General features: G+C 46.9%; 1 protein-coding gene across 3 annotated transcripts in view; it reads left to right on the top strand.

Moving 5' to 3' along the window:
- The window catches only part of PRIMA1 (proline rich membrane anchor 1), a 151,198-nt gene that overhangs the window by 98,815 nt on the left and 24,872 nt on the right, over window positions 1-27,511 (top strand). For all 3 annotated transcript variants that reach the window (XM_063947579.1, XM_063947581.1, XM_063947580.1), the window contains exon 4: window positions 2,561-2,672. In XM_063947579.1, coding sequence (XP_063803649.1) covers window positions 2,561-2,672 — 112 coding nt within the window. The remainder of the gene's footprint in view (window positions 1-2,560; window positions 2,673-27,511) is intronic.

Raw genomic sequence — 27,511 nt, 5'->3', positions numbered from 1 at the left:
GATCCTACTCGGGAAGGACCCGTTTCCAATTCCCAGGTGGGATCTGGCATTGGTGGTGTGAAAGGGGTATTACACTGCACATTGGACCCGGGTTATTCCCAGGTCAGCCCCATTAATACCCCTTTCACACTGCCAATGCTGGATCCCACCCGGGAATTGGAAATGGGTCCTTCTCGCGTGGGATCCGGCATTGGACCCTAACAGGAGGCTAACCGACCCGGCAATATGCTGGGCCGGTTGCCATAGCGGTGGGAGAGGCAGAGCCGGAGGTGGAGGAGGCGCTGGGAGATGAGCTCATCTCCGCGCTGCCTTTCTCTATCTAGTGAACGGGTCCTGGGTCGTATCGACCCGGGAACCCATTCACACTGTCACTGACCCGGTATAAAACCCGGGAATAACACTGTTTTATTCTCGGGTTGAATTACCGGGTCAGGCCCCCCGGAATTTCCACCATGTCGCTTTCACACCGCACACTGACCCGTGTCGACCCGGCAATATGCCGGGTCGATACTGGGTTATTTGTGCGGTGTGAAAGGGGTATAAGCTGTGAGTTTGGTAGACCCAGCAATAACCAGGGTCATAAAAGGGGTATAAGTGTTTTTAGTTGTACAGTTAGGGGCTCATTCAGAGTGGCGCACAGCTGCCACTACTTTAGCGTCTCTTGCTGTAGTTTATGACTTTATGCTAATGCTAATATAAGCCCTTTCCCTGCTGTGTAAGCGTGCGTCTGACTGCAACGACATCCGCTTTGTCTTAGATAAAACAATCCTACTTGATGCATGTATAAATACCACCATCGGTCACACCATCGAAACTTCCACCCGCCACATGCTACAGTAGGTGCAGAATGTCCATCAGAGTATGGCCGCCAGTGCAAGCGATTGTGGCCCAAATGTATTAAACCTTAACAAGAGATAAAGTAGAGACAGATAAAGAGCGATAAAGTACCAGTCAACCAGCTCCTAACTTGTCATTTTTCAAACACAGCCTGTTACATGACAGTTAGGAAGCTGATTGGCTGATACTTTATCACTCTTTATCCATCTCTACTTTATCTCTTGTTAAGGCTTCATACATTTGGGCCTGTGTGCCTTAGTTGCATACAAGCTATGCAATACGGCTGTGACACTTTCATAACACGCCCATATAACTATGGGGGTCATTCCGAGTTGATCGTAGCTGTGCTAAATTTAGCACAGCTACGCTCATCTTCCCTGACATGCGGGGGGGGACGCCCAGCACAGGGCTAGTCCGCCCCGCATGTCAGTGCCGCCCCCCCCCCCGCACAAGTACAAAAGCATCGCACAGCAGCGATGCTTTTATACTTGTGAAGTAACTCCCGGCCAGCGCAGCTCCTGCAGCTGGCCGGGAGTTGATCGTCTATGCAACTGGTCGCAGCGGCTGCGTGTGACATCACGCAGCCGCCACGGCCCGCCACCCGCTCGGTCCGGCCACACCGGCGTTGGCTTCACCGCGCCCCATAACGGCAGCCAAACGCCGCTGTGCCACCCCCTCCCGCCCGGCGACCGCCTCTGCCTGTCAATCAGGCAGAGGCGATCGCTAGGGAACGTCGGCCTTCGGCCGTCCGGCATGCGTTGGTGCACTGCGGCACTGGCGCATGCACAGTTCCGACCCGATCGCTGCGCTGCGATAAACTGCATTGAGCAATCGGGGCGGAATGACCCCCTATATACTGTCCAGGATCGCCCAATACATTCCTGAGATTGTGTGTTTCCATAGCTACTGTGCCTCTGTGTGTACACAGCGAGGGACTGATGTGCTGTGCCCTTACAGAGCTGTTTTGCTTGCCAGTAGTTGCCGTATTGAGCTTAAGCTGCTCAGTGACTTTTAGCTGTAAAACATAATGATTTAACAAAGAATGTTCTCCTGTATGTTACGTTGCATTATTAATCTTTGTAAAGTCTCTTTATATATTCGTCAAACTAGCATATCCTGCTCTATTGCAGATCCTGACCCCTTCATGATGTAAATTTTGGCATTGCACGGTGTAGAGTGGGATCATAATTTTGCGAAACGCGTCATTACTTCCCCAGCACTTACCCCTTCCAGGATCTACTGGAAAGGAGGTGCAATGAGTGGTTAATATGTATTAACATTAAAGTAGGGGTTTACTTACCTCTGATACGATGATTGACTATTGGCTCTGTGGTGTCTCCATCCCACACTGGCCTGTAAACTACTTCCGCTTACCTGATTAAAGTAGTCTGCCATATTGTAGTGCCCCTCGTCAGAGCAGGAGAGTGACTCTTGTACTATGGGAAGGGCGCTGATAGCATTCATGCCTATTTCCATCAAGTGAATGGGCCCAGTGCATAGGTGAGCAGTGTGGGAGAGTATACGACTTGGCAGATCAGGTAAATGGTGTGGCATAGGTAATTACTATATTCAGTACACACATAATACACTTGGTTAGAAGATTATAATTTAATTATAATTACATAGCAGCCTACGATTGAATCACCTTTGCTAGTTAATGATGTTTAGGAAGTGAAGGTGTATGTAGACACCCCCCACTCACTGGTTGATTTTGTCTTTGCAGTTAAGATCCCACAATGCTGTGTGGAGGAGACGTGGTGGCATTTCCTGCTCATTATCATGGCGGCAGTGGTCCTCTTTATAGTGGTTATTATGTGCTACAAAGCAATAAAAAGGTAAGTCAGAGGATCTACATATATTTTCTTTTTCCCACCAAGTAGATCTATACCGACATAATGAACAACAAATTTAGAACAGTACAGAAGACCCCTGGTGCAGTATGATCTTGATATAGTGCTGGTGGTAACAATTGGTTTAAAGTTTGGCTGAAAGTTTGGTCTGGGATCAACATAAAACAGAAGCGTTCTAGGTGGTCATTCCGAGTTGATCGCTCGCTAGCTACTTTTTGCAGCCGTGCAAACGCATAGTCGCCGCCCACAGGGGAGTGTATTTTCGCTTTGCAAATGTGCGGACGCGTGTGCAGCCAAGCGGGACGAAAAAGTTTTTTGCAGTTTCTGAGTAGATTTACTCAGCCTTTTGCGATCACTTCAGTCTTTTTGGTCCCGGAATTGACGTCAGACACCCGCCCTGCAAACGCTTGGCCACACCCAGAAAACGGTCAGTTGACACCCACAAACACCGTCTTCCTGTTAATCTCCTTGCGATCCGCTTTGTACCCGTATGACGCGCGTGCGCATTGCGGTGCATATGCATGCGCAGTAGTAACCTGATCGCTGCACTGCGAAAAACGTCAGCGAGCGATCAACTCGGAATGACCCCCTTAGATTGGAAAAGCTGAATCAAAGTTTGTAGCTGGAGAATGCACTCCTACAGTAAATGCACTGAAAGATAACGTACAGTAACAAGAAGTCTATGGGTCTGACTCAGCCGGCAGAGCTGCCGAACCCTCTTCCAGCGACTTTGCAGACTGATTTCTGCCCATGGCCTGTGTAGGTGCATGCAGTAATCAGTGACCGCAGTGGACTAATTTGTATGCAGTAAGCTGCTGGCGGCAGCGCCCGGCTAATTGAATATACCCCTATAAATACAAAAAAACTAAAAAAACATCTGATTAGGTAAGACATTACTGCAGATAATAAGCAAAAACAAAATACATTTGAATCAATAAACCTAGCAGAGACTGAGAATGAGTGATGAAGGAAAATAATAGAAATGTATGTAAGAAACGGTCATGGTTAATAAGTAAGATTTCGTTTTTTTTTTTTTTTTTTTATTGAGGCAACAAGGAAATGACAATAGTAAATCACAGTAATTACAATGTCACTTTGATAAATGTAAACGTAAAGTACTTTACTATAGGACAAGCCCATAGGCAATGGTAGTTGTCTGCCTCCCCCTGGTGACACCTGGGGCAGTTATGAGTTGAGGAGGGTAAGATTTCGTTTTATGAGAATATAAGTCTGCTACCATTTTATTATAGAGGACATTGGACCTAATTCAACATGGAATGCTCACACAGCCGCTGCGACCCGAAACATGGCGGGTTGCCGTTTCCCTAAGCAGCTAGGTTGCATAGGCAGAGGTCAACCCTAAACATGCAAGAGCATCCCCATTGTGCCGAGGGAAAGGTCAGGACACGGCATGCGGGGCGGACTTGCCCTGTGCTGGGCGTACCCCCGCATGTCAGTGTAATGGGTTGTCTATGACCCATGTTGAATTAGGCCCTTTATTAGGTGATCTAGAGAACATTTGCGGTCATTCAGACCCAGCCGCATCAGCAGCCCGCAGCGCAGTTTGCCACATGCGCAGTGGCCGCATCGTGGCTGCGTGCCCACACTAATTCCGGTCGCATCCCCGATGGATGCGACCGCAATGTGATTGACACCGGCAGGTTTTTACGGGATGGTGTTGGTGGGGGCAGGCGGGGACCTTTTTTTTTTTTTTTGTACAATCAAAAAATTGGTGGCAGACTGCCTAACAGCGCAGTCAGACTGCGCTATCAGGGGTAAACCTTAGTTCTGATGTGTTCGCAATCTAATTGGGGACGCATCGGTAGGGGGCCTCACACATGCTGGGCGGCCTTGCCCTGTGCTGGACGACCCCCAGCATGTAAGGAGAATAACACAGATCTGGCTGCGTATGCAGTGATCTGCATTCATCTCTGAATAACCCACCTTGGGGGTAATTCCAAGTTGATCGCAGTTGGGCAAAACCATGTGCACTGCAGGGGAGGCAGATATAACATGTGCAGAGAGAGTTAGATTTGGGTGGGGTGTGTTTAATCTGCAATTAAATTTGCAGTGTAAAAATAAAGCAGCCAGTATTTACCCTGCACAGAAACAATATAACCCACCCAAATCTAACTCATTCTGCACATGTTATATCTGCCTCCCCTGCAGTGCACATGGTTTTGCTCAACTGCTAAAAAAAAATCCTGCTGCGATCAACTTGGAATTACCCCCATTATGGGGTGATTTATCCACTACACATTTTTTGGGTGAGGAAGGAATTTTTGTTTCCCCTTGTTTTGGCTTCCGCTGGAGCAGTGCTGTTAGAATAGGGGTTTTCTGCCTTACTATGTTACAATACTTGTAGCTGAAGATTGGCTGTTTGCTCTGCTGTGTTGTAGCAGCAACTGATAGCATGTGCTGAAAAACCATTTTATATAAATGTTTATATTAGAGCAGCAGCCCTATGAAAAATAAAAGACTTATTGACAATTTTCCCATAATTTCTTCTTCCAGCCATTTTTAATAATTTAAAATAATTCACAGTGTTATGGACTACCATGGCAATCACAGTCACATGGCACTTAATGCAGTAAGCAGAGAGGCTTTGGAAAGCTCCTCTGGGCTCGGCCCTCTCTGTGCACCTTAAAATTCCCCCTACACCATATATGCCTTAACATGACAAGCTGAGAGGCTATGAGCATGTATACCTGGCAGCCATATTTTGAAAAAGAGATACTGATTTTTAAATGCACATTTAAAGGGCCCTACACACATAAAGATCCGCCGCCGAGCTGCCCGACGGCGGATACGGCCGACGGACGACCCAGTGGCGGGGGGGGGGGGCAGTGACGAGGGGAGTAAAGTTTCTTCACTCCCCCCCCCCCCCGTCACCCGGCTCATTGAAGTGCAGGCAAATATGGATGAGATCGTCCATATTGGCCTGCATGCGCAGCCGACGGGGCACCAGCGATGAACGAGCGCGGGGCCGCACATCGTTCATCGCTGGAGCCTATACACTCAAAGATATGAACGTTATCTCGTTCAATAATGAACGAGATCATTCATATCTTTGAGGAATATCGGCCAGTGTGTAGGACCTATAAGAAAAAATTATTTATTTACAGTTATTTATATAGCGCACACAAATTCCGCAGCGCTGTACAGAGAATATTCGGTCATTCACATCAGTCCCTGCCCCAGTGGAGCTTACAATCTATATTCCCTATCACATGTACACACACACACATTCATGCTAGGGTTAATTTTGTTGGGAGCCAATTAACCTACCAGTATATTTTTGGATTGTGGGAGGAAACCCACGCAAGTACGGGGAGAATATACAAACTCCCCACAGTTAGGGCCATGGTGGGAATCGAACCCATGACCTCAGTGCTGTGAGGCAGTAATGCTAACCATTACACCATCCATACTGCCCCCAGCATACAATGTACTTTGCCTGCTATATGTAACAAAACAATTGGGCAGATGTATTAAGCCTGGAGAAGTGATAAAGCATTGATAAGTGGAAGGTGATAATGCACTAGCCAATCAGCTCCAGTATGTAAATGTGCAGTTAGGAGCTGATTGACTGGTGCGTTATCACCTTGCACTTATCACTGCTTTATAACTTCTCCAGGATTAATACAGCTGCCCCAATTAACCTAGGTTGGATTGCTGCTTTAATGTATTTTTCTCTTACATCCTAGAGCACAGGTTCTCAAACTCGGTCCTCAGGACCCCACACAGTGCATGTTTTGCAGGTCTCCTCACAGAATCACAAGTGACATAATTAGCTCCACCTGTGGACCTTTTAAAATGTGTTAGTGAGTAATTAATATACCTGTGCACCTGCTGGGTTACCTGCAAAACATGCACTGTGTGGGGTCCTGAGGACCGAGTTTGAGAACCACTGTCCTAGAGGATACTGGGGTCCATATTAGTACCATGGGGTATAGATGGGCCCACTAGGAGCCACGGGCACTTTAAGAATTTGATAGTGTGGGCTAGCTCCTCCCTCTATGCCCCTCCTACCAGACTCAGTTTAGAAAATGTGCCCGAGGAGACGGACCTACTATGAGAGAAGGATATAAAGGATAGTGGTGAGATTCTGAACCAGCACACACAAACTAGAGGAAAGCCATGCTAACCAAACTTTAAACCAGGAACAGCAACCGCTGAACCAACAATACTTAACCAAGTAACAGTGCAGGAAGAAAGAAGCACTGGGCGGGCGCCCAGTATCCTCTACGGACTACGAGAAAAGGATTTACCGGTAGGTAATTATTTACTGGGGTCCATATTAGTACCATGGGGATGTACCAAAGCTCCCAAACCGTGTGGGAGAGTACTGAGGTTCCTGCAGAACTGATTGACCAAACTGAAGGTCCTCAGAGGCCAAAGTATCGAACTTGTAGAACGTAGCAAACGTGTTCGAACCTGACCACGTACCTGCTCGGCAGAGCTGTAAAGCTGAGACACCCCAGGCAGCCGCCCAGGAAGAACCCACCGACCTAGTAGAGTGGGCCTGTACAGATTTTGGACACGGCAAACCTGCCGTGGAACAAGCATGCTGGATAGTAAGCCTGATTCAGCGTGCAGTTGTCTGCTTTGAAGCAGGACGCAGCTGTCACAGTCCGCCCCCGCACGGTCCGGCACGCCTGCGTTGCATGGACCGCGCCCCTAAAACGGCGGCCCGCTCCCAAATTGACCAGCGACTGCCTCTGCCTGTCAATCAGGTACAGGCGTCGGCTGTCTGGCATGCTCGCATGCATAGTTCAGACCTGATCGGCCGTTGTGCAAAAACACGCAGCAGCGATCAGGTGTGAAATAGGCCTATAGTCTCCAGCTACAAATCGTTTCCACTCAAATGGGTTGGCTTCACATATCAGTTCTCCTGCATTCCATCCCTGTGCTACTACCACTTTCAGTGTTTTGTATTTTTCTCTTACGTCCTAGAGGATAATGGGGTTCCATTTAGTACCATGGGGTATAAACGGGTCCACTAGGAGCCATGGGCACTTTAAGAATGTGATAGTGTGGGCTGGCTCCTCCCTCTATGCCCCTCCTACCAGACTCAGTTTAGAAAATATGCCCGGAGGAGCCGGTCACGCTTATGGAAGCTCCTGAAGAGTTTTCTGCATTTATTTTATGTTTGTTATTGTCAGGCAGAGCTGATTGGCACCAGCCTGCTTCATGGGACCCACAGGCAGTGGCGGTAGACGCTCTGACGACTCCATGGGTCTATCAGATGGTGTACGTGTTTCTTCCACTTCCTCTGATCCCAAGAATTCTCAAAAGAATAAAAAGGGAAAATGTTCAAGCAATACTCATTGCCCCGGACTGGCCAAGAAGGGCCTGGTACGCGGACCTTCTGGAGATGCTCCTCGAAGATCCGTGGCCTCTACCTCTTCGAGAGGATCTTCTGCAACAGGACCCGTTCGTCCATCAGGACTTACCGTGGCTACGTTTGATGGCATGGAAGTTGAACGGCTGATTCAAGCCAGAAGAGGGATCCTTCAAAAAGTTATCCCGACTATGATCCAAGCCAGGGGGTAACGTCTAAACATTACTACCGTATTTGGAAGAAATACGTCTCTTGGTGTGAAAGCAGAACTTATTCTGCGGTGGAATTTCACCTGGGACGTTTCCTGCTTTTTCTGCAGGCAGGTGTGGATGTGGGTCTACATCTGGGCTCCATAATGGTCCAGATTTCGGCCTTCTCCATTTTCTTTCAGAAATAATTGGCTTCTCTCCCTTAGGTCCAGACGTTTTTGAAAGGTGTTCTGCACATCCAACCTCCCTTTGTGCCTCCCACGGCACCTTGGGATCTCAATTTGGTGCTGCAGTTCCTGCAATCAGACTGGTTTGAATCATTAAATGAGGTGGACGTAAAATATCTTACGTGGAAGACCGTCACACTGTTGGCCTTGGCTTCAGCAAGACGTGTGTCGGAGCTGGGGGCTTTGTCTCACAAGAGCCCCTATTTCATTTTCCGTGAAGTCCTAGCTGAACTCAGAATTCGTCAGCAATTTCTTCCGAAAAGTGGTGTCTGTGTTTCACATCAACCTACCTATTGTGGTTCCTGTTATCATCGACACTTATGCTACTTCAAAGTCTTTGGATGTTGTGAGGACTTTGAAGATATACGTAAAAAGAACTGCTTGTCACAGGAAATCCGACTCGCTGTTCATTCTATATGATCCCAATAAAATTGGGTGTCCTGCCTCAAAGCAGACAATTGCATGCTGGATCAGGCTCACTATCCAGCATGCTTATGTACAGGCCCACTCTACTAGGTCGGTGGGTTCTTCCTGGGCGGCTGCCCGGGGTGTCTCGGCTTTACAGCTCTGCCGAGCGGCTACTTGGTCTGGTTTGAACACACTTGCTAAGTTCTACAAGTTCGATACTTTGGCCTCTGAGGACCTTCATTTTGGTCAATCAGTTCTGCAGGATCCTTAGCACTCTTCCACCCGGTTTGGGAGCTTTGATACATCGCCATGGTACTAAATCGAACCCCAGTATCCTCCAGGAAGTAAGAGAAATTAGGATTTTAATTACCTAACCGTAAATCCTTTTCTCGTAGTCCGTAGAGGATACTGGGCGCCCGCCCGGTGCTTCGTTCTTCCTGCACTGTTAATTGGTTAAGTATTGTTGGTTCAGCTGTTGCTGTTCCTGTTTAAAGTTGTGTTAGCATAGCTTTCCTCTGTTTTGTGAGTGCTGGTTCGGAATCTCACCACTATCTTTATCTATTCTTCTCTCAAAGTATGTCCGTCTCCTTGGTCACAGTTTCCTAGACTAAGTCTTGTAGGAGGGGCATAGAGGGAGGAGCCAGGCCACACTGTCAAATTCTGAAAGTGCCATGGCTCCTAGTGGACCCGTCTATACCCCATGGTACTAAATGGAACTGCAGTATCGTCTACGGACTATGAGAAAAGGATTTACCGGTAGGTAATTAAAATCCTATGTTTGTTTTCGAATATGACTTGAGTGCTTTGCAAAGATCTCAGAGATGCAAAAACTGAAGCTACAGTATTTATAAAGCTAGACAAATGACGCCATCAAACGAGGGACCAATTAGCTTTCTAAACCTAGCCTTGAATGGAAATACATTCCCATACAGTTTTGAGTTGCACGTAGAGGGTGAGTCCCACTCGCCCTTAGCAGTCAAAGGCATTAATGGACATTAGTAAAATGAGATCAATATCTGGACTGACATTACTTTTTTACATCGTGCTTTACAGGATTCTAAAGACTCTTGGGAATTAGACGATACTAATGTAACAAATAAAACAAGCAATGTTTAATATACAAATGGTGGACCATTTTGTATGGGTATTTTGTGTGTAAAAATAAGCATAGAGATGTGTCCAGATACACATACCCTTAATCCATGAAAAAATGCGGATAAGACGCACCATGCATCCCATCGCTCAGTATTTTTACTGAATTTGCATGTTTTTTGCACTGTTATTGCTGCAAAAACATAAAGTATGTGTATCCTGTACACCACAAGTAGTTGTGTTCACTATAGAAGGGCAGCAAGAACGCCAATGTGAGAGAAGTCAGGAGACCAAGGGGTTTATTTACTAAAAGTCGATTTGGGTCGATGTTTGGTCGATTTTGAGATCAATTTTGTGTTTCATGGTCTAAATCACACATTTACTAACAGATGATTTTTTAAATCGTTTAAAAATTTTTTACAAAAATCAACCACCCACTTGGAATTATTCAGATGTGGTTGGAGTTGCTGTTCATGCAGCAAAATACAAATTATCTGTAATTTGCGCATGCACAGGAACCGTACTGTGCATATGCGAATTAGTCCTGTGATGACAGATACACTATGGCATCAGACTGTCCGTGATTGAAAGTCTGATGCCATTTGGGTTCACGTCGCCACCGTTTAGGGGAAGGAAAGAGGCCAGGGACCTCCGTGGTTGCACAGAGATTTCCTGGCCTCAGCGACGGGAGGCTTATGCGTCACCATGGGTGCCGAAAGCCACTCAGTGGTGAGTGATCCGATGCGGCGTCTTAGGATGCAGGTCGGATCACTACTGCAACAGGGAGCATTTGCTTGTAATAGATGCATCCTTCCGCATTACCATACAGCGCTGTCACTGCTGCTTCCAAGGATGTGATAGCAACTCCAACCACATCTGAATGACCCTCAGTGTATTGTGTCTGAGGTCACAACTGGTCAGGCATTTAAATGTGCCCACCCACTTGCCCACTTGACATGTTAGTCACTGGCGGTCCTTGCAGCAAGTGTACAGTACACACCGCTAGATGCTCTGACATATCTGTCAATATACAGTATCGGCCATCGGCTGTGCTGCAGGGCTGAAGCGAGATGTCTGTGAATTATATTGTTCACAGACATCTCAAGGGTACACACCACTCACGATATATTGACCATTTGACTGAACAGTCACTGGGGGAGATTCAAATGTTTGAAAAGTCAGTTGGGAGTCTGTTTTTTCCTATCTAATAGACAGGAAAAAACAGACACCCAACCGACTTTTGAAACATTTGAATCTCCCCCATTATGTTGAAGATCAGTAGGATTTACTGATGATTGGGATTAGGGAGGCCAATCCCGGGCCGTTTTTTCAATCCCGGGATTCGGGATTGAAAAATGCTCATTCCCGGGATCCCGGGATTGCAGTAGGGAGCAGGGAGAGTGGGAGTGGAGGGCAGTGGAAAAGAGTGTAGGGAGCACGGAGGCTGTAGGGAGCAGCGCTGGAGGGTGGATGTAGTGTAGGGACTAGGGAGCAGCGCTGGAGGGTGTAGGAAGCGGAGCGGGAGGGAGGCTGAAGCGAGCACCACAGTGAGGGTGGGTTGGTGTCAGTAAAACTACACTTACTATTAGACGGGCGGCAGGCGGCAGCCATGGACAAGACGCGCTGAGCGCGCCGGAGGCCTTTCAAATTGTAGTGCTGGCCGTCAGCCAGTCAGAACGGGCAGTCCGACAGCCAATCAGGAGCCGCTGCGGCCGCTTCCCTGATTGGCCGCCGGTCCACCAGCTGTGATTGGCTGGCGGCCGGCGCTACATTTGAAATGCCGCCGCGGTCTGTGTACATGGCTGCCGCCCGCCTAATACTGCCGCCCGTCTAATAGTAAGTGTTACTTACACCAACCCTCCCTCGCTGCTGCGTTGCACATGCGCAATGCAATCCCGTGAATCCCGGGATTGGAGGCTCCAATCCCGGGATTCAAATCCCGGCATTTTTGGGCCTAAATCCCGGGATCCCGCCGATCTCGATCCCGGGATTGGCCTCCCTAATTGGGATGCCGGCCGTCAGTATACTGACAATGGCATCCCGGTCGTTAGTATGTCTGCAGCGGGGCGAGCGGCATACTAACGATATGGTATGGCTTACCATACTGCGGGCTCGGGGGCTCGCTGCGCTCGCCATAGGTTCTATTCCCACGAGTGGGAATAGTTCCTGTTAGCCAGGATTCTGGCTATCAGCATTGTCAATGGTCGGGATCTCGGCGTAGGGATCTTGTCCGCCGGGATCCCGACTGCGGGCAAATTGACTGCATACCATATGTAGTGCTCATACCATATGTAGTGCTGCATACCATATGTAGTGTTCCCAGCTTGAGTCTCTGAATCTGTATATGAAGTGCCACAATGTAGCAGCTGTGTAGATGTTGTCCATAGCAATATATCAAAGTGTAGCTTTCATTTTCTACAGTGTGCTAGATCAGTGGTCTCCAACCTTAATTAAGGTGTGAGCTACTCGAGAAAAATTAAATCTCCCGAGGAGCTACTAAAGTTTTATAAAAAAATATGCTGTACTTGAATGGTTGCTGGCGCTCTCTCAGTGTTAAGACTGGACTCGTGGCTAGTGGCGTAGCTATAAATTTTGCACTCTCCTGCCAAAAACTGTTTCTGGCACCCCCCCCCCCATTGCTATATTAAAAGTAAAGAAGAGGGTGTGGCCTCACTGCAAGGGCCATGGTATTGCAGGAAATTACCTTATACCCCAGTTTTGCAACCTGCTTGCCCAGACAATGGCCACCACAGGAAAAAATAATAATTCATGCCCCTTACATTATTTGTTATTTTTCCTCCTTATAGCAATGTTTCTTACACATTATACCACACACCATAATGCTCGTGACACATTATACCACACACAGTAATGACACTTACACAATATGTCGCACACCGTAATGCCCGTTACACATTAATCCACTCACCGCAATGCCCCTGACACATTATTCCACACACCGCAATGCCCCTGACACATTATTCCGCACACTGCAATGCCCCTGACACATTATTCTACACCCCGCAATGCCCATGACACATTATTCCACACACCGTAATGCCCATTACTATTATGCCCAACAGTAAGGCTTCTAATTAATTTTAAATTACGGGCTCGTTGTCAGGGATCTTGTTCTCACTGCCAGGGGTTTCATGCACACAGAAGCCTTGTAATATCACTGCTGAGACTAGCCCAGACTAAATGCTGCTATCACGCCCCGTTTGGAGGGTCCGTATATTGTTGGGTGTGGGCTCCGTCACACTCCATGCAGCTGCTCAGGGGCAAAGATGGAGGTATTGGCGCCATCAGCTCTCCTTAGTACGGCCGCGCACAGTCGCACTTATTTAGAGCCAACACAAACTGTAACGTTACATTGTGCTCCAATATGCTCCAACAGTATACACATGCATTGTGCTGATTTTTGCAGCCATCGCCCCACTTTTTTAAAGTGAGAGAGATAAAGGGGTCTATTTACCAAGCCTTGGATGGAGATAAAGTGAATGGAGATAAAGTACCAACCAATCAGCTCCTAACTGCCATTTTTCAAACACAGCCTGTAACGTTGAAGTTAGGAACTGATTGGCTGGTACTTAATCTCTGTTCACTTTATCTCTCTCCTAGGTTTAATACATAGACCCCAAAGTACCAGCCAATCAGCTCCTAACTGCCATGTTACAGGCTGTGTTTGAAAAAGGACAAGAGGAGCTGATTGTTTGGTACTTTATCTCCATACACTTTATTTCTCTCCAAGGCTTAGTACATCTGCCCCCTACCTACTGTATGTACGTTGCCTTGACGATATCGATACCAGGACTCAAAAGAACCCAGCGCAGCAATGGAGACATTGTAGTAAATACGGTCTGTGGACACATTTAAGATCTCAATGACCTACAGTAACCATTTATCTTATAGTTTACAAAAAATAGTACAGCTGTACCTTTAAATATTTTCAGTTAAGTCAATTCCTGAAACATTTCTGAGTTATACAGTACTAGAAGCGCTGTTATTATAGAGCATATTATATTATATTGTAAGTAAAGTATCCCTTTAATAAATGGCAAATGGAGAATGTTCCCTCTTCCATTTTTTTTTTTGCTTACAAATGAAGATGCTGAAAACATTCCATAATCTCAGTGAGGAACGGGTCTCATGTGGTTCCCCTGATTGCTGTACTGCTGCTTGAATTAATTGCTTTACCTTTCATTTAAATACCCCCAATCCAACTCCTTTTCTGTAATGATGCTGTGTGGGGCAACACATTTCAGAATGCTCCTTTATTACATACATTCTGCCAGATATGTTGATGGAGTATAGTAGCCTTATTGTGAGTATAGCTTACTGTAATTATTTTAGGTATTTTCAGGTGTGCAAATAAAGATTCCCTTCACCCATTTAATATGTGGTTATTTGTGAAAATTCTAAAGTGCGCTTTTACTGGAAGGCTGGTAGCGCTTTTACTGGAAGTCTGGAAAGAGTGCTCTGTATGCTAGTGTACAGTACACTAGACCTTTAGCCTCTGGAGGCTAGTCTACAGCAAACCTACAAACCTGTGGTGGCTAATATATAAAACCTACAAACCTCTGGTGGCTGTGTACAGAAGACCTCCAATCTCTGGGGGGAGGAGCATACTGCAGACCTCCAACCTTTGGTGGCAGGTGTACAGAAAACCTACAAACCTGTGGTGGCTTGTGTACAGAAGACAATTTCCGAGAAGTAGCAGACTGCAGACCTCCAACCTTTGGTGGCTAGTGTATAGTGGGGGTAATTCCAAGTTGATCGCAGCAGGTTATTTTTTAGCAGTTGGGCAAAACCATGTGCACTGCAGGGGGAGCAGATATAACATGTGCAGAGAGAGTTAGATTTGGGTGGGTTATTTTGTTTCTTTGCAGGGTAAATACTGGCAGCTTTATTTTTACACTGCAATTTAGATTGCAGATTGAACTCGCCACACCCAAATCTAACTCTCTCTGCACATGTTATATCTGCCTCTCCTGCAGTGCACATGGTTTTGCCCAACTGCTAAAAAATTTCCTGCTGCGATCAACTTGAAATTACCCCCAGTGTGAGAGACTTCTACCCCTATGAAGTTCTCACCATCTGACTGAGCACCCACTCTGAAACTTGCTTGTTGATAGACGGAAGAGCAGTCAGTAACATCTAGCAGATACTGTATCTCTCATAATCTGGATTTGTTCACAGTGAGCTCATTGCTAGATGGGACAGCAACAAACAACGGTCATAGTGGGGCTGTAGGGATATAAATCTTGGACCCTACTTTGCCGTTCTGACTGGAAGATGAGAAAGCTGACTGTGGTGGCAGGTTTTAGCCTGGCCTAACTGTTCAAGCAGTAGAGATGGAAGTTGCCAATCAACTAAGATAGAACTGGTGATAGCCAATAGGGAGGCCAATCCCGGGCCATTTTTTCAATCCCGGGTATCGGGATTGGCTTTTATCTATGTGCCCTCGCCACGCATAACTCACCGTATATCGCGGGTGGGCGGGACACTTCACATTCTCTCCCCTAGCGGCGGCTGATGGCGCAGCGTTACCTCTCGCTGCACGTCACGCTGCGCTGGGGAGCCGGAAGGAGGAAGCCGGGCAGCATCTGATCCCGGAATCAAATCCCGGCCGTTTTTGGCCCTAAATCCCGGGATCCCGCTCCCGGGCTTGTCCACCCTAATAGCCAATCATCTGCTCTTTAATGCGACCAAGTCAAATATCCCAGGTCGTCGATGTTCACACTGAAGCCTACCTGGGCCGGACACGGGATTAACCCAGGTCCCAACACGGATAGTAGACCAGGAACGCACAACACAGGTCGAACCTTTCACACTGAGCCAAAACCAGTGAGCACACTACCAATGTCAGATCAGATGGTAGCACGGAGGTCGGCTTGAATGAAAATTAGACAAGTGTGTGTCAGGCTTAAGGATGTCTTGTGATATATTGTTTGACAATGGCATTCCCCTGTTATGTCGCAGTGGGATCAGTATGGTATCCCGGCTGTCGGCATCCCGGCGGTCAGTAGACCGATGCTGGGATCCCAACAGTTGAAATACCGGCGGTGAGTGCAGCGTGTCTCCTCAAGGGCTCGCTGCGCCTGCTACGCTTCGGTCCTGGTGGCAACCTTCGGTCGCAACAGGGTTATATTCCTCCTCGGGTAGTACTGTGGAACACCACCTGAGTGGGGATTTCGAGTGACAGTCGGTATTTCACCGGGTGTCGGGATTCCAGCGTCGGTCTCCTGACATCCGGGATCCCGACAAGCGGCAAATTGACTGCCTCCCTGTTGCAGTTTGTGAGTCACAGACCTGAGTATGACAGCATGTTACAGATACAACGAGCTCTGTGCAGCAAGAAAAGTTCACAAATGACTTCTGGTTATTTTTAAACCAGAGAAAATTGCAGATGGGAAAATTAAACAATGTTCTTTTTTTAGCTACTTTGACTGATCCAGGAAAGTGGCATTCCTAGACAGAGTGCAAACAGATTGAGCTCATGTTATATCGGACAATCCCAAGTTAATCCCAACTTTATAACAAAAATGTTCTACAGGTGTTATAAGTGCTGCAGTATAATGCAGTTGTTGGTGCACAGTAGCTGTCTGTTACAAAGCGGGCAATGCGGGGCGGACGGTCAGGGAAATTCGTATTGTACATTGATTTGGCTGTGAGTAAGGGGCTGTCAGTTTTCTTTCTTGCTCCAAGCGCTAAATTTCTAATTACTGCTCCACCAACAACGTACTGTAAATTACAGAGAAATTGTAAATTGTATGCATATATATATACATATATATATATATATATATGTCACTTTCTTCCTAATTCCCAGGTAATGCCCCAGATACGGAAATGTGTTTGTTGAAATGTTTGTCCCTTAAAAAGTCACTATAAAGTAGAATTGTATTATGGTCATGTACAGTGGTCAGGTCATGTTGGGGGTGTAGTGTCCTATGTCTGTATAGAGTGTAATAGATGTATTATGGTCATGTCCAGTGGTCAGGTCATGTTGGGGGTGTAGTGTCCTATGTCTGTATAGGGTGTAATAGATGTATTATGGTCATGTACAGTGGTCAGGTCATGTTGGGGGTGTAGTGTCCTATGTCTGTATAGGGTGTAATAGATGTATTATGGTCATGTACAGTGGTCAGGTCATGTTGGGGGTGTAGAGTCCTATGTCTGTATAGGGTGTAATAGATGTATTATGGTCATGTACAGTGGTCAGGTCATGTCGGGGGTGTAGTGTCCTATGTCTGTATAGGATGTAATAGAATAGTATTATAATCATGTACAGAGGTCAGGTCATGTCGGGGGTGTAGTGTCCTATGTCTGTATAGAGTGTAACAGATGTATTATGGTCATGTACAGTGGTCAGGTCATGTTGGGGTGTAGCGTCCTATGTCTGTATAAAGTGTAATAGATGTATTATGATCATGTACAGAGGTCAGGTCATGTCGGGGGTGTAGTGTCCTATGTCTGTATAGAGTGTAATAGATGTACTATGGTCATGTACAGTCGTCAGGTCATGTTGGGGTGTAGCGTCCTATGTCTGTATAAAGTGTAATAGATGTATTATGATCATGTACAGTGGTTAGGTCATGTTGGGGGTGTAGTGTCCTATGTCTGTATAGGGTGTAATAGATGTATTATGGTCATGTACAGTGGTCAGGTCATGTCGGAGGTGTAGTGTCCTATGTCTGTATAGGGTGTAATAGAATAGTATTATGATCATGTACAGAGGTCAGGTCATGTCGGGGGTGTAGTGTCCTATGTCTGTATAGAGTGTAACAGATGTATTATGGTCATGTACAGTGGTCAGGTTATGTTGGGGGTGTAGTGTCTTATGTCTGTATGGAATGTAACAGATGTACTATGATCATGTACAGTGGTCAGGTCATGTCGGGGGTGTAGTGTCCTATGTCTGTATAAAGTGTAATAGATGTATTATGGTCATGTACAGTGGTCAGGTCATGTTGGGATGTAGTGTCCTATGTCTGTATAGGGTGTAATAGATGTATTATGGTCATGTACAGTGGTCAGGTCATGTTGGGGGTGTAGTGTCCTATGTCTGTATAGAGTGTAATAGATGTATTATGATCATGTGCAGTGGTCAGGTCATGTTGGGGGTGTAGTGTCCTATGTCTGTATAGAGTGTAATAGATGTATTATGGTCATGTACAGTGGTCAGGTCATGTTGGGGGTGTAGTGTCCTATGTCTGTATAGGGTGTAATAGATGTATTATGGTCATGTACAGTGGTCAGGTCATGTGTGGGTGTAGTGTCCTATGTCTGTATAGAGTGTAATAGATGTATTATGGTCATGTACAGTGGTCAGGTCATGTTGGGGATGTTGAGTCCTATGTCTGTATAGGGTGTAATAGATGTATTATGGTCATGTACAGTGGTCAGGTCATGTCGGGGGTGTAGTGTCCTATGTCTGTATAGGGTGTAATAGATGTATTATGTCATGGAGAGTGGTCAGGTCATGTCGGGGGTGTAGTGTCCTATGTCTGTATAGGGTGTAATAGATGTATTATGTCATGTACAGTGGTCAGGTCATGTCGGGGGTGTAGCGTCCTATGTCTGTATAGGGTGTAATAGATGTATTATGGTCATGTACAGTGATCAGGTCATGTTGGGGATGTAGTGTCCTATGTCTGTATAGAGTGTAATAGATGTATTATGGTCATGTACAGTGGTCAGGACATGTTGGGGTGTAGTGTCTTATGTCTGTATAGGGTGTAATAGATGTATTATGATCATGTACAGTGGTCAGGTCATGTTGGGGGTGTAGTGTCCTATGTCTGTATAGGGTGTAATAGATATATTATGGTCATGTACAGTGGTCAGGTCATGATGGGGGTGTAGCGTCCTATGTCTGTATAGAGTGTAATAGATGTATTATGGTCATGTACAGTGGTCAGGTCATGTCGGGGGTGTAGTGTCCTATGTCTGTATAGAGTGTTATCGATGTATTATGTCATGTACAGTGGTCAGGTCATGTCGGGGGTGTAGTGTCCTATGTCTGTATATAGAGTGTAATAGATGTATTATGGTCATGTACAGTGGTCAGGTCATGTTGGGGGTGTAGTGTCCTATGTCTGTATATAGAGTGTAATAGATGTATTATGATCATGTACAGTGGTCAGGTCATGTTGGGGATGTAGTGTCCTATGTCTGTATAGAGTGTAATAGATGTATTATGTCATGTACAGTGGTCAGGTCATGTTGGGGTGTAGTGTCCTATGTCTGTATAGGGTGTAATAGATGTATTATGTCATGTACAGTGGTCAGGTCATGTTGGGGTGTAGTGTCCTATGTCTGTATAGAGTGTAATAGAATAGTATTATGTCATGTACAGTGGTCAGGTCATGTTGTATATGTAATGTATAGGGTGTAACAGATGTACTATGATCATGTACAGTGGTCAGGTCATGTCTGGGGTGTAGAGTCCTATGTCTGTATAGAGTGTAATAGATGTATTATGGTCATGTACAGTGGTCAGGTCATGTCGGGGGTGTAGTGTCCTATGTCTGTATAGGGTGTAATAGATGTATTATGGTCATGTACAGTGGTCAGGTCATGTTAGGGGTGTAGTGTCCTATGTCTGTATAGAGTGTAATAGATGTATTATGGTCATGTACAGTGGTCAGGTCCAGAGGCGTAACTAGGGGTTTTGGAGCCCAGGGCAAGATCAAAAATGGCGCCCCCCCCCCAAATAAATAAATAAATAAATAATAATAAATAAAATACAAAAGGAAAGTATGTGCGCACGCTAATGGCGATGTGCCAACATGACACACCAGCTGTTACAGGTCATACTGGGAACATTCTTTTCAATTCCACATGCACCTTAACATCATCTCCTACACAAATAGGTGTCACTGTGTATAAAGTGGTCGAAGTTTAATTTTTGAAGGGGGATATGAAAAAGTGGAGGTATGCATTATGCGCGCGCCCCCTGGAAAAGGGGGCGTGGCCACTCAGGAGGGGGCGTGTCCTTCAGTGTAGTAGGACCCATTATACTATCTAGTACTGGTGCCCCTTTCATATTATAACACACGGTAGGAGCCGAAATTCACATTATAGAGAGAGGGGATTCAACCCTCTTAATTAACAAGGCCTGTGGGGCACTGTGGTGAGGGGAGCCTACCCCCTTAATCGACTAATTGCAGAGTTTAGCAGTGGAAGGGTTGCAGCGGTTTCTCACCCCAAGCTGCGGCGCTTCTGCCACCTCCGACACTCCACATCTTCGGCGCCACCCGGGATGCAGAGCACCGCACCGCACCGGGGATGCACCCTTTTCAGTGTGGTCTGCTGCGCTCCAAAGGGGAATTTTCTCTCCTGCTGCAGGATTCCGATCTGCGCCATCCTCCCCGCTGTTCCGTGCTGTCTTCTTTAAGCCAGCCAGGGTCTTCTGCCGGTGCTCCCATTGCTGGTCAGTCTCCTCCCTTGCTGCAGTGTCCCGGTCCACCGAAGGTTGGATGTCCTTCCCCAGTCCTGCGTCTGGCTGGACTCCTCTTCTGCGGCATCTTCTCCACTCAGCGCGGACGGCTCTGGTCGCTACGGTGACAGGTGCAGGCGTGAATCCTCCAGGGCCTACTTCCTACGTGCTGCTGCTGTCTGCTAATTAAAAAATAAGTAAGTTACGCCTCTGGTCGTCTCTCACTCAGCACACCATCACCTCCCCCTGCGTCGTCACTCAGCACACCATCACCTCCCCTGCGTCGTCACTCAGCACACCATAACCTACCTCTGCGTCGTCTCTCAGCACACCATCACCTCCCCCTGCGTCGTCACTCAGCACACCATCACCTCCCCTGCGTCGTCACTCAGCACACCATAACCTACCTCTGCGTCGTCACTCAGCACACCATCACCTCCCTCTGCGACGTCACTCAGCACACCATAACCTACCTCTGCGTCGTCACTCAGCACACCATCACCTCCCCCTGCGTCGTCACTCAGCACACCATCACCTCCCCTGCGTCGTCACTCAGCACACCATAACCTACCTCTGCGTCGTCACTCAGCACACCATCACCTCCCTCTGCGACGTCACTCAGCACACCATAACCTACCTCTGCGTCGTCACTCAGCACACCATCACCTCCCCCTGCGTCGTCACTCAGCACACCATCACCTCCCCTGCGTCGTCACTCAGCACACCATAACCTACCTCTGCGTCGTCACTCAGCACACGATCACTTCCCCCTGCGTCGTCACTCAGCACACCATCACCTCCCCCTGCGTCGTCACTCAGCACACCATCACCTCCCCCTGCGTCGTCACTCAGCACACCATCACCTCCCCCTGCGTCGTCACTCAGCACACCATCACCTCCTCCTGCGTCGTCACTCAGCACACCATCACCTCCCCCTGCGTCGTCACTCAGCACACCATCACCTCCCCTGCGTCGTCACTCACTCAGCACACCATCACCTCAACCTGCGTCGTCACTCAGCACACCATCAGTTGGGAAATCCTAGGGTTAGTAACTAGGGTTAGTTTGTGGGTGGCCAGTCTGTGTGTGTGTGTGTGTGTGTGTGTGTGTGTGTGTGTGTGTGTGTGTGTGTGTGTGTGTGTGTGTGTGTGTGTGTGTGTAATCTACAGATTACACACACACAGACTGGCCACCCCCCAAACCCCACACACACCCACTCAGACTACACACACATTCTCATACTTTCGCCTCCCTCCCCCCCACACACAGGACTACAATATTCACTTACACTCCCACTGTCCCACACACACACACACTTAACCCACACACACACACTGTACCACCCCCCCTCCCCTCCCGACAATAAACTACTGCTGCCGCCGCCTGCCTACTCACCTGTTGCCTCCGCAGACCCGCGCACGCGCGCCTCCACGATTAGACACTGCTTGGGGGGAGGGGGGGGAGGGGAGTAGGGGGAGGCTCCGTCCTAGCTGCTGCTGCCTGTGTGGCAGTCACAGCAGCCGGGTCTGGGGAGCCAGGGAGAGCCCGCCGGCGGAAACCATGTCGCATGGGGCGAGCGGAGCGGGCCGTGCAGGTGGCGGTGGCGCCCCCCTCTGCTGGGGCTGCCACAGCGCCCAGTGCACGTGCCCTGCTCGCCCCATGCTAGTTACGTCTCTGGTGGGGGAGGGGAAAGTATGAGAATGTGTGTGTAGTCTGAGTGGGTGTATGTGGAGTTTGGGGGTGGCCAGTCTGTGTGTGTGTGTAATCTACAGATTACACACACACACACAGACTGGCCACCCCCCAAACCCCACACACACCCACTCAGACTACACACACATTCTCATACTTTCCCCCCCTCCCACCCCACACACAGGACTACAATATTCACTTACACTCACACTGTCCCACACACACACACACACACACACTTAACCCACACACACACTGTACCACCCCCCCCCCCTGCCAATAAATTACTACTGTTGCCGCCACCGCCTGCCTGCTCACCTGCCGCCTCCGATGCCCTACGCGGGCGCACCTCCGAGGTCGCGCACGCGCGTACGCGCGCATCTCCGAGGTCGCGTACGCGCGCACCTCCGAGGTCGCGTACGCGCGCACCTCCGAGGTCGCGTACGCGCGCACCTCCGAGGTCGCGTACGCGCGCACCTCCGAGGTCGCGCACGCGCGCCTCAACAATTAGACACTGCTTGGGGGGGGGAGTAGGGGGAGGCTCCGTCCTAGCTGCTGCTGCCTGTACAGTGTGACAGGCACAGCAGCCGGAGCTAGGGAGCCAGGGAGAGACCGCCGGCGGAAACCATGTCGCATGGGGCGAGCGGAGCGGGCCGTGCAGGTGGCGGTGGCGCCCCCCTCTGCTGGGTCTGCCACGGCGCCCAGGGCACGAGCCCTGCTCGCCCCATGCTAGTTACGCCTCTGGTCAGGTCATGTCGGGGGTGTAGTGTCCTATGTCTGTATAGGGTGTAATAGATGTATTATGGTCATGTACAGTGGTCAGGTCATGTTGGGGGTGTAGTATCCTATGTCTGTATAGGGTGTAATAGATGTATTATGGTCATGTACAGTGGTCAGGTAATGTCGGGGATGTAGTGTCCTATGTCTGTATAGGGTGTAATAGATGTGTTATGGTCATGTACAGTGGTCAGGTCATGTTAGGGGTGTAGTGTCCTATGTCTGTATAGAGTGTAATAGAATAGTATTATGGTCATGTACAGTGGTCAGGTCATGTTGGGGGTGTAGTATACTATGTCTGTATAGGGTGTAATAGATGTATTATGGTCATGTACAGTGGTCAGGTCATGTTGGGGGTGTAGTGTCCTATGTCTGTATAGGGTGTAATAGATGTATTATGGTCATGTACAGTGGTCAGGTCATGTTAGGGGTGTAGTGTCCTATGTCTGTATAGAATGTAATAGATGTATTATGGTCATGTACAGTGGTCAGGTCATGTTGGGGGTGTAGTGTCTCATGTCTGTATAGAGTGTAACATATGTATTATGGTCATGTACAGTGGTCAGATCATGTTGGGGGTGTAGTGTCCTGTGTCTGTATAGAGTGTAAAAGATGTATTATGTCATGTACAGTGATCAGGTCATTTTGGGGGTGTAGTGTCCTATGTCTGTATAGAGTGTAATAGATGTATTATGGTCATGTACAGTGGTCAGGTCATGTTGGGGGTGTAGTGTCCTATGTCTGTATAGAGTGTAATAGATGTATTATGTCATGTACAGTGGTCAGGTCATGTTGGGGTGTAGTGTCCTATGTCTGTATAGAGTGTAATAGATGTATTATGTCATGTACAGTGGTCAGGTCATGTTGGGATGTAGTGTCCTATGTCTGTATAGGGTGTAATAGATGTATTATGTCATGTACAGTGGTCAGGTCATGTTGGGGTGTAGTGTCCTATGTCTGTATAGAGTGTAATAGAATAGTATTATGTCATGTACAGTGGTCAGGTCATGTTGTATATGTAGTGTATAGGGTGTAACAGATGTACTATGATCATGTACAGTGGTCAGGTCATGTTGGGGTGTAGAGTCCTATGTCTGTATAGAGTGTAATAGAATAGTATTATGGTCATGTACAGTGGTCAGGTCATGTTAGGGGTGTAGTGTCCTATGTCTGTATAGGGTGTAATAGATGTATTATGGTAATGTACAGTGGTCAGGTCATGTTGGGGGTGTAGTGTCCTATGTCTGTATAGGGTGTAATAGATGTATTATGGTCATGTACAGTGGTCAGGTCATGTTGGGGGTGTAGTGTCTTATGTCTGTATAGAGTGTAACAGATGTATTATGGTCATGTACAGTGGTCAGGTCATGTTGGGGGTGTAGTGTCCTATGTCTGTATAGGGTGTAATAGATGTATTATGGTCATGTACAGTGGTCAGGTCATGTCGGGGGTGTAGTGTCCTATGTCTGTATAGGGTGTAATAGAATAGTATTATGGTCATGTCCAGTGGTCAGGTCATGTTGGGGGTGTAGTTTCCTATGTCTGTATAGAGTGTAATAGATGTACTATGGTCATGTACAGTGGTCAGGTCATGTCTTGGGTGTAGAGTCCTATGTCTGTATAGAGTGTAATAGAATAGTATTATGGTCATGTACAGTGGTCAGGTCATGTCAGGGGTGTAGTGTCCTATGTCTGTATAGGGTGTAATAGATGTATTATGGTCATGTACAGTGGTCAGGTCATGTTAGGGGTGTACTGTCCTATGTCTGTATAGAGTGTAATAGAATAGTATTATGGTCATGTACAGTGGTCAGGTCATGTCAGGGGTGTAGTGTCCTATGTCTGTATAGGGTGTAATAGATGTATTATGGTCATGTACAGTGGTCAGGTCATGTTAGGGGTGTACTGTCCTATGTCTGTATAGAGTGTAATAGATGTATTATGGTCATGTACAGTGGTCAGGTCATGTTGGGGGTGTAGTGTCCTATGTCTGTATAGAATGTAACAGATGTACTATGATCATGTACAGTGGTCAGGTCATGTCTGGGGTGTAGTGTCCTATGTCTGTATAGGGTGTAATAGAATAGTATTATGGTCATGTACAGTGGTCAGGTCATGTCTGGGGTGTAGAGTCCTATGTCTGTATAGAGTGTAATAGATATATTATGGTCATGTACAGTGGTCAGGTCATGTTGGGGGTGTAATGCCCTATGTCTGTATAGAGTGTAATAGATGTATTATGATCATGTCGGGGGTGTAGTGTCCTATGTCTGTATAGGGTGTAATAGATGTATTATGGTCATGTACAGTGGTCAGGTCATGTTGGGGGTGTAGTGTCCTATGTCTGTATAGAGTGTAACATATGTATTATGGTCATGTACAGTGGTCAGGTCATGTTGGGGGTGTAGTGTCCTGTGTCTGTATAGAGTGTAAAAGATGTATTATGTCATGTACAGTGATCAGGTCATTTTGGGGGTGTAGTGTCCTATGTCTGTATAGAGTGTAATAGATGTATTATGGTCATGTACAGTGGTCAGGTCATGTTGGGGGTGTAGTGTCCTATGTCTGTATAGAGTGTAATAGATGTATTATGTCATGTACAGTGGTCAGGTCATGTTGGGGTGTAGTGTCCTATGTCTGTATAGAGTGTAATAGATGTATTATGTCATGTACAGTGGTCAGGTCATGTTGGGGTGTAGTGTCCTATGTCTGTATAGGGTGTAATAGATGTATTATGTCATGTACAGTGGTCAGGTCATGTTGGGGTGTAGTGTCCTATGTCTGTATAGAGTGTAATAGAATAGTATTATGTCATGTACAGTGGTCAGGTCATGTTGTATATGTAGTGTATAGGGTGTAACAGATGTACTATGATCATGTACAGTGGTCAGGTCATGTTGGGGTGTAGAGTCCTATGTCTGTATAGAGTGTAATAGAATAGTATTATGGTCATGTACAGTGGTCAGGTCATGTTAGGGGTGTAGTGTCCTATGTCTGTATAGGGTGTAATAGATGTATTATGGTAATGTACAGTGGTCAGGTCATGTTGGGGGTGTAGTGTCCTATGTCTGTATAGGGTGTAATAGATGTATTATGGTCATGTACAGTGGTCAGGTCATGTTGGGGGTGTAGTGTCTTATGTCTGTATAGAGTGTAACAGATGTATTATGGTCATGTACAGTGGTCAGGTCATGTTGGGGGTGTAGTGTCCTATGTCTGTATAGGGTGTAATAGATGTATTATGGTCATGTACAGTGGTCAGGTCATGTCGGGGGTGTAGTGTCCTATGTCTGTATAGGGTGTAATAGAATAGTATTATGGTCATGTCCAGTGGTCAGGTCATGTTGGGGGTGTAGTTTCCTATGTCTGTATAGAGTGTAATAGATGTACTATGGTCATGTACAGTGGTCAGGTCATGTCTTGGGTGTAGAGTCCTATGTCTGTATAGAGTGTAATAGAATAGTATTATGGTCATGTACAGTGGTCAGGTCATGTCAGGGGTGTAGTGTCCTATGTCTGTATAGGGTGTAATAGATGTATTATGGTCATGTACAGTGGTCAGGTCATGTTAGGGGTGTACTGTCCTATGTCTGTATAGAGTGTAATAGATGTATTATGGTCATGTACAGTGGTCAGGTCATGTTGGGGGTGTAGTGTCCTATGTCTGTATAGAATGTAACAGATGTACTATGATCATGTACAGTGGTCAGGTCATGTCTGGGGTGTAGTGTCCTATGTCTGTATAGGGTGTAATAGAATAGTATTATGGTCATGTACAGTGGTCAGGTCATGTCTGGGGTGTAGAGTCCTATGTCTGTATAGAGTGTAATAGATATATTATGGTCATGTACAGTGGTCAGGTCATGTTGGGGGTGTAATGCCCTATGTCTGTATAGAGTGTAATAGATGTATTATGATCATGTCGGGGGTGTAGTGTCCTATGTCTGTATAGGGTGTAATAGATGTATTATGGTCATCTACAGTGGTCAGGTCATGTTGGGGGTGTAGTGTCCTATGTCTGTATAGAATGTAATAGATGTATTATGGTCATGTACAGTGGTCAGGTCATGTTGGGGTGTAGTGTCCTATGTCTGTATAGGGTGTAATAGAATAGTATTATGGTCATGTACAGTGGTCAGGTCATGTCGGGGGTGTAGTGTCCTATGTATGTATAGGGTGTAATAGATGTATTATGTCATGTACAGTGGTCAGGTCATGTTAGTGGTGTAGTGTCCTATGTCTGTATAGAATGTAACAGATGTACTATGATCATGTACAGTGGTCAGGTCATGTCTGGGGCGTAGAGTCCTATGTCTGTATAGAGTGTAATAGATATATTATGGTCATGTACAGTGGTCAGGTCATGTTGGGGGTGTTGTGTCCTATGTCTGTATAGAATGTAATAGATGTATTATGGTCATGTACAGTGGTCAGGTCATGTCGGGGATGTAGTGTCCTATATATGTATAGGGTGTAATAGATGTATTATGTCATGTACAGTGGTCAGGTTATGTTGGGGTGTACTGTCCTATGTCTGTATAGGGTGTAATAGAATAGTATTATGGTCATGTACAGTGGTCAGGTCATGTCGGGGGTGTAGTGTCCTATGTCTGTATAGGGTGTAATAGATG

The sequence above is a fragment of the Pseudophryne corroboree genome, chromosome 12 (assembly GCF_028390025.1).
Source record: "Pseudophryne corroboree isolate aPseCor3 chromosome 12, aPseCor3.hap2, whole genome shotgun sequence".
Taxonomy (NCBI): domain Eukaryota; kingdom Metazoa; phylum Chordata; class Amphibia; order Anura; family Myobatrachidae; genus Pseudophryne; species Pseudophryne corroboree.
Note: the sequence above shows the minus strand (reverse complement) of the source record. Positions and strands in the feature narration are given on the sequence as shown.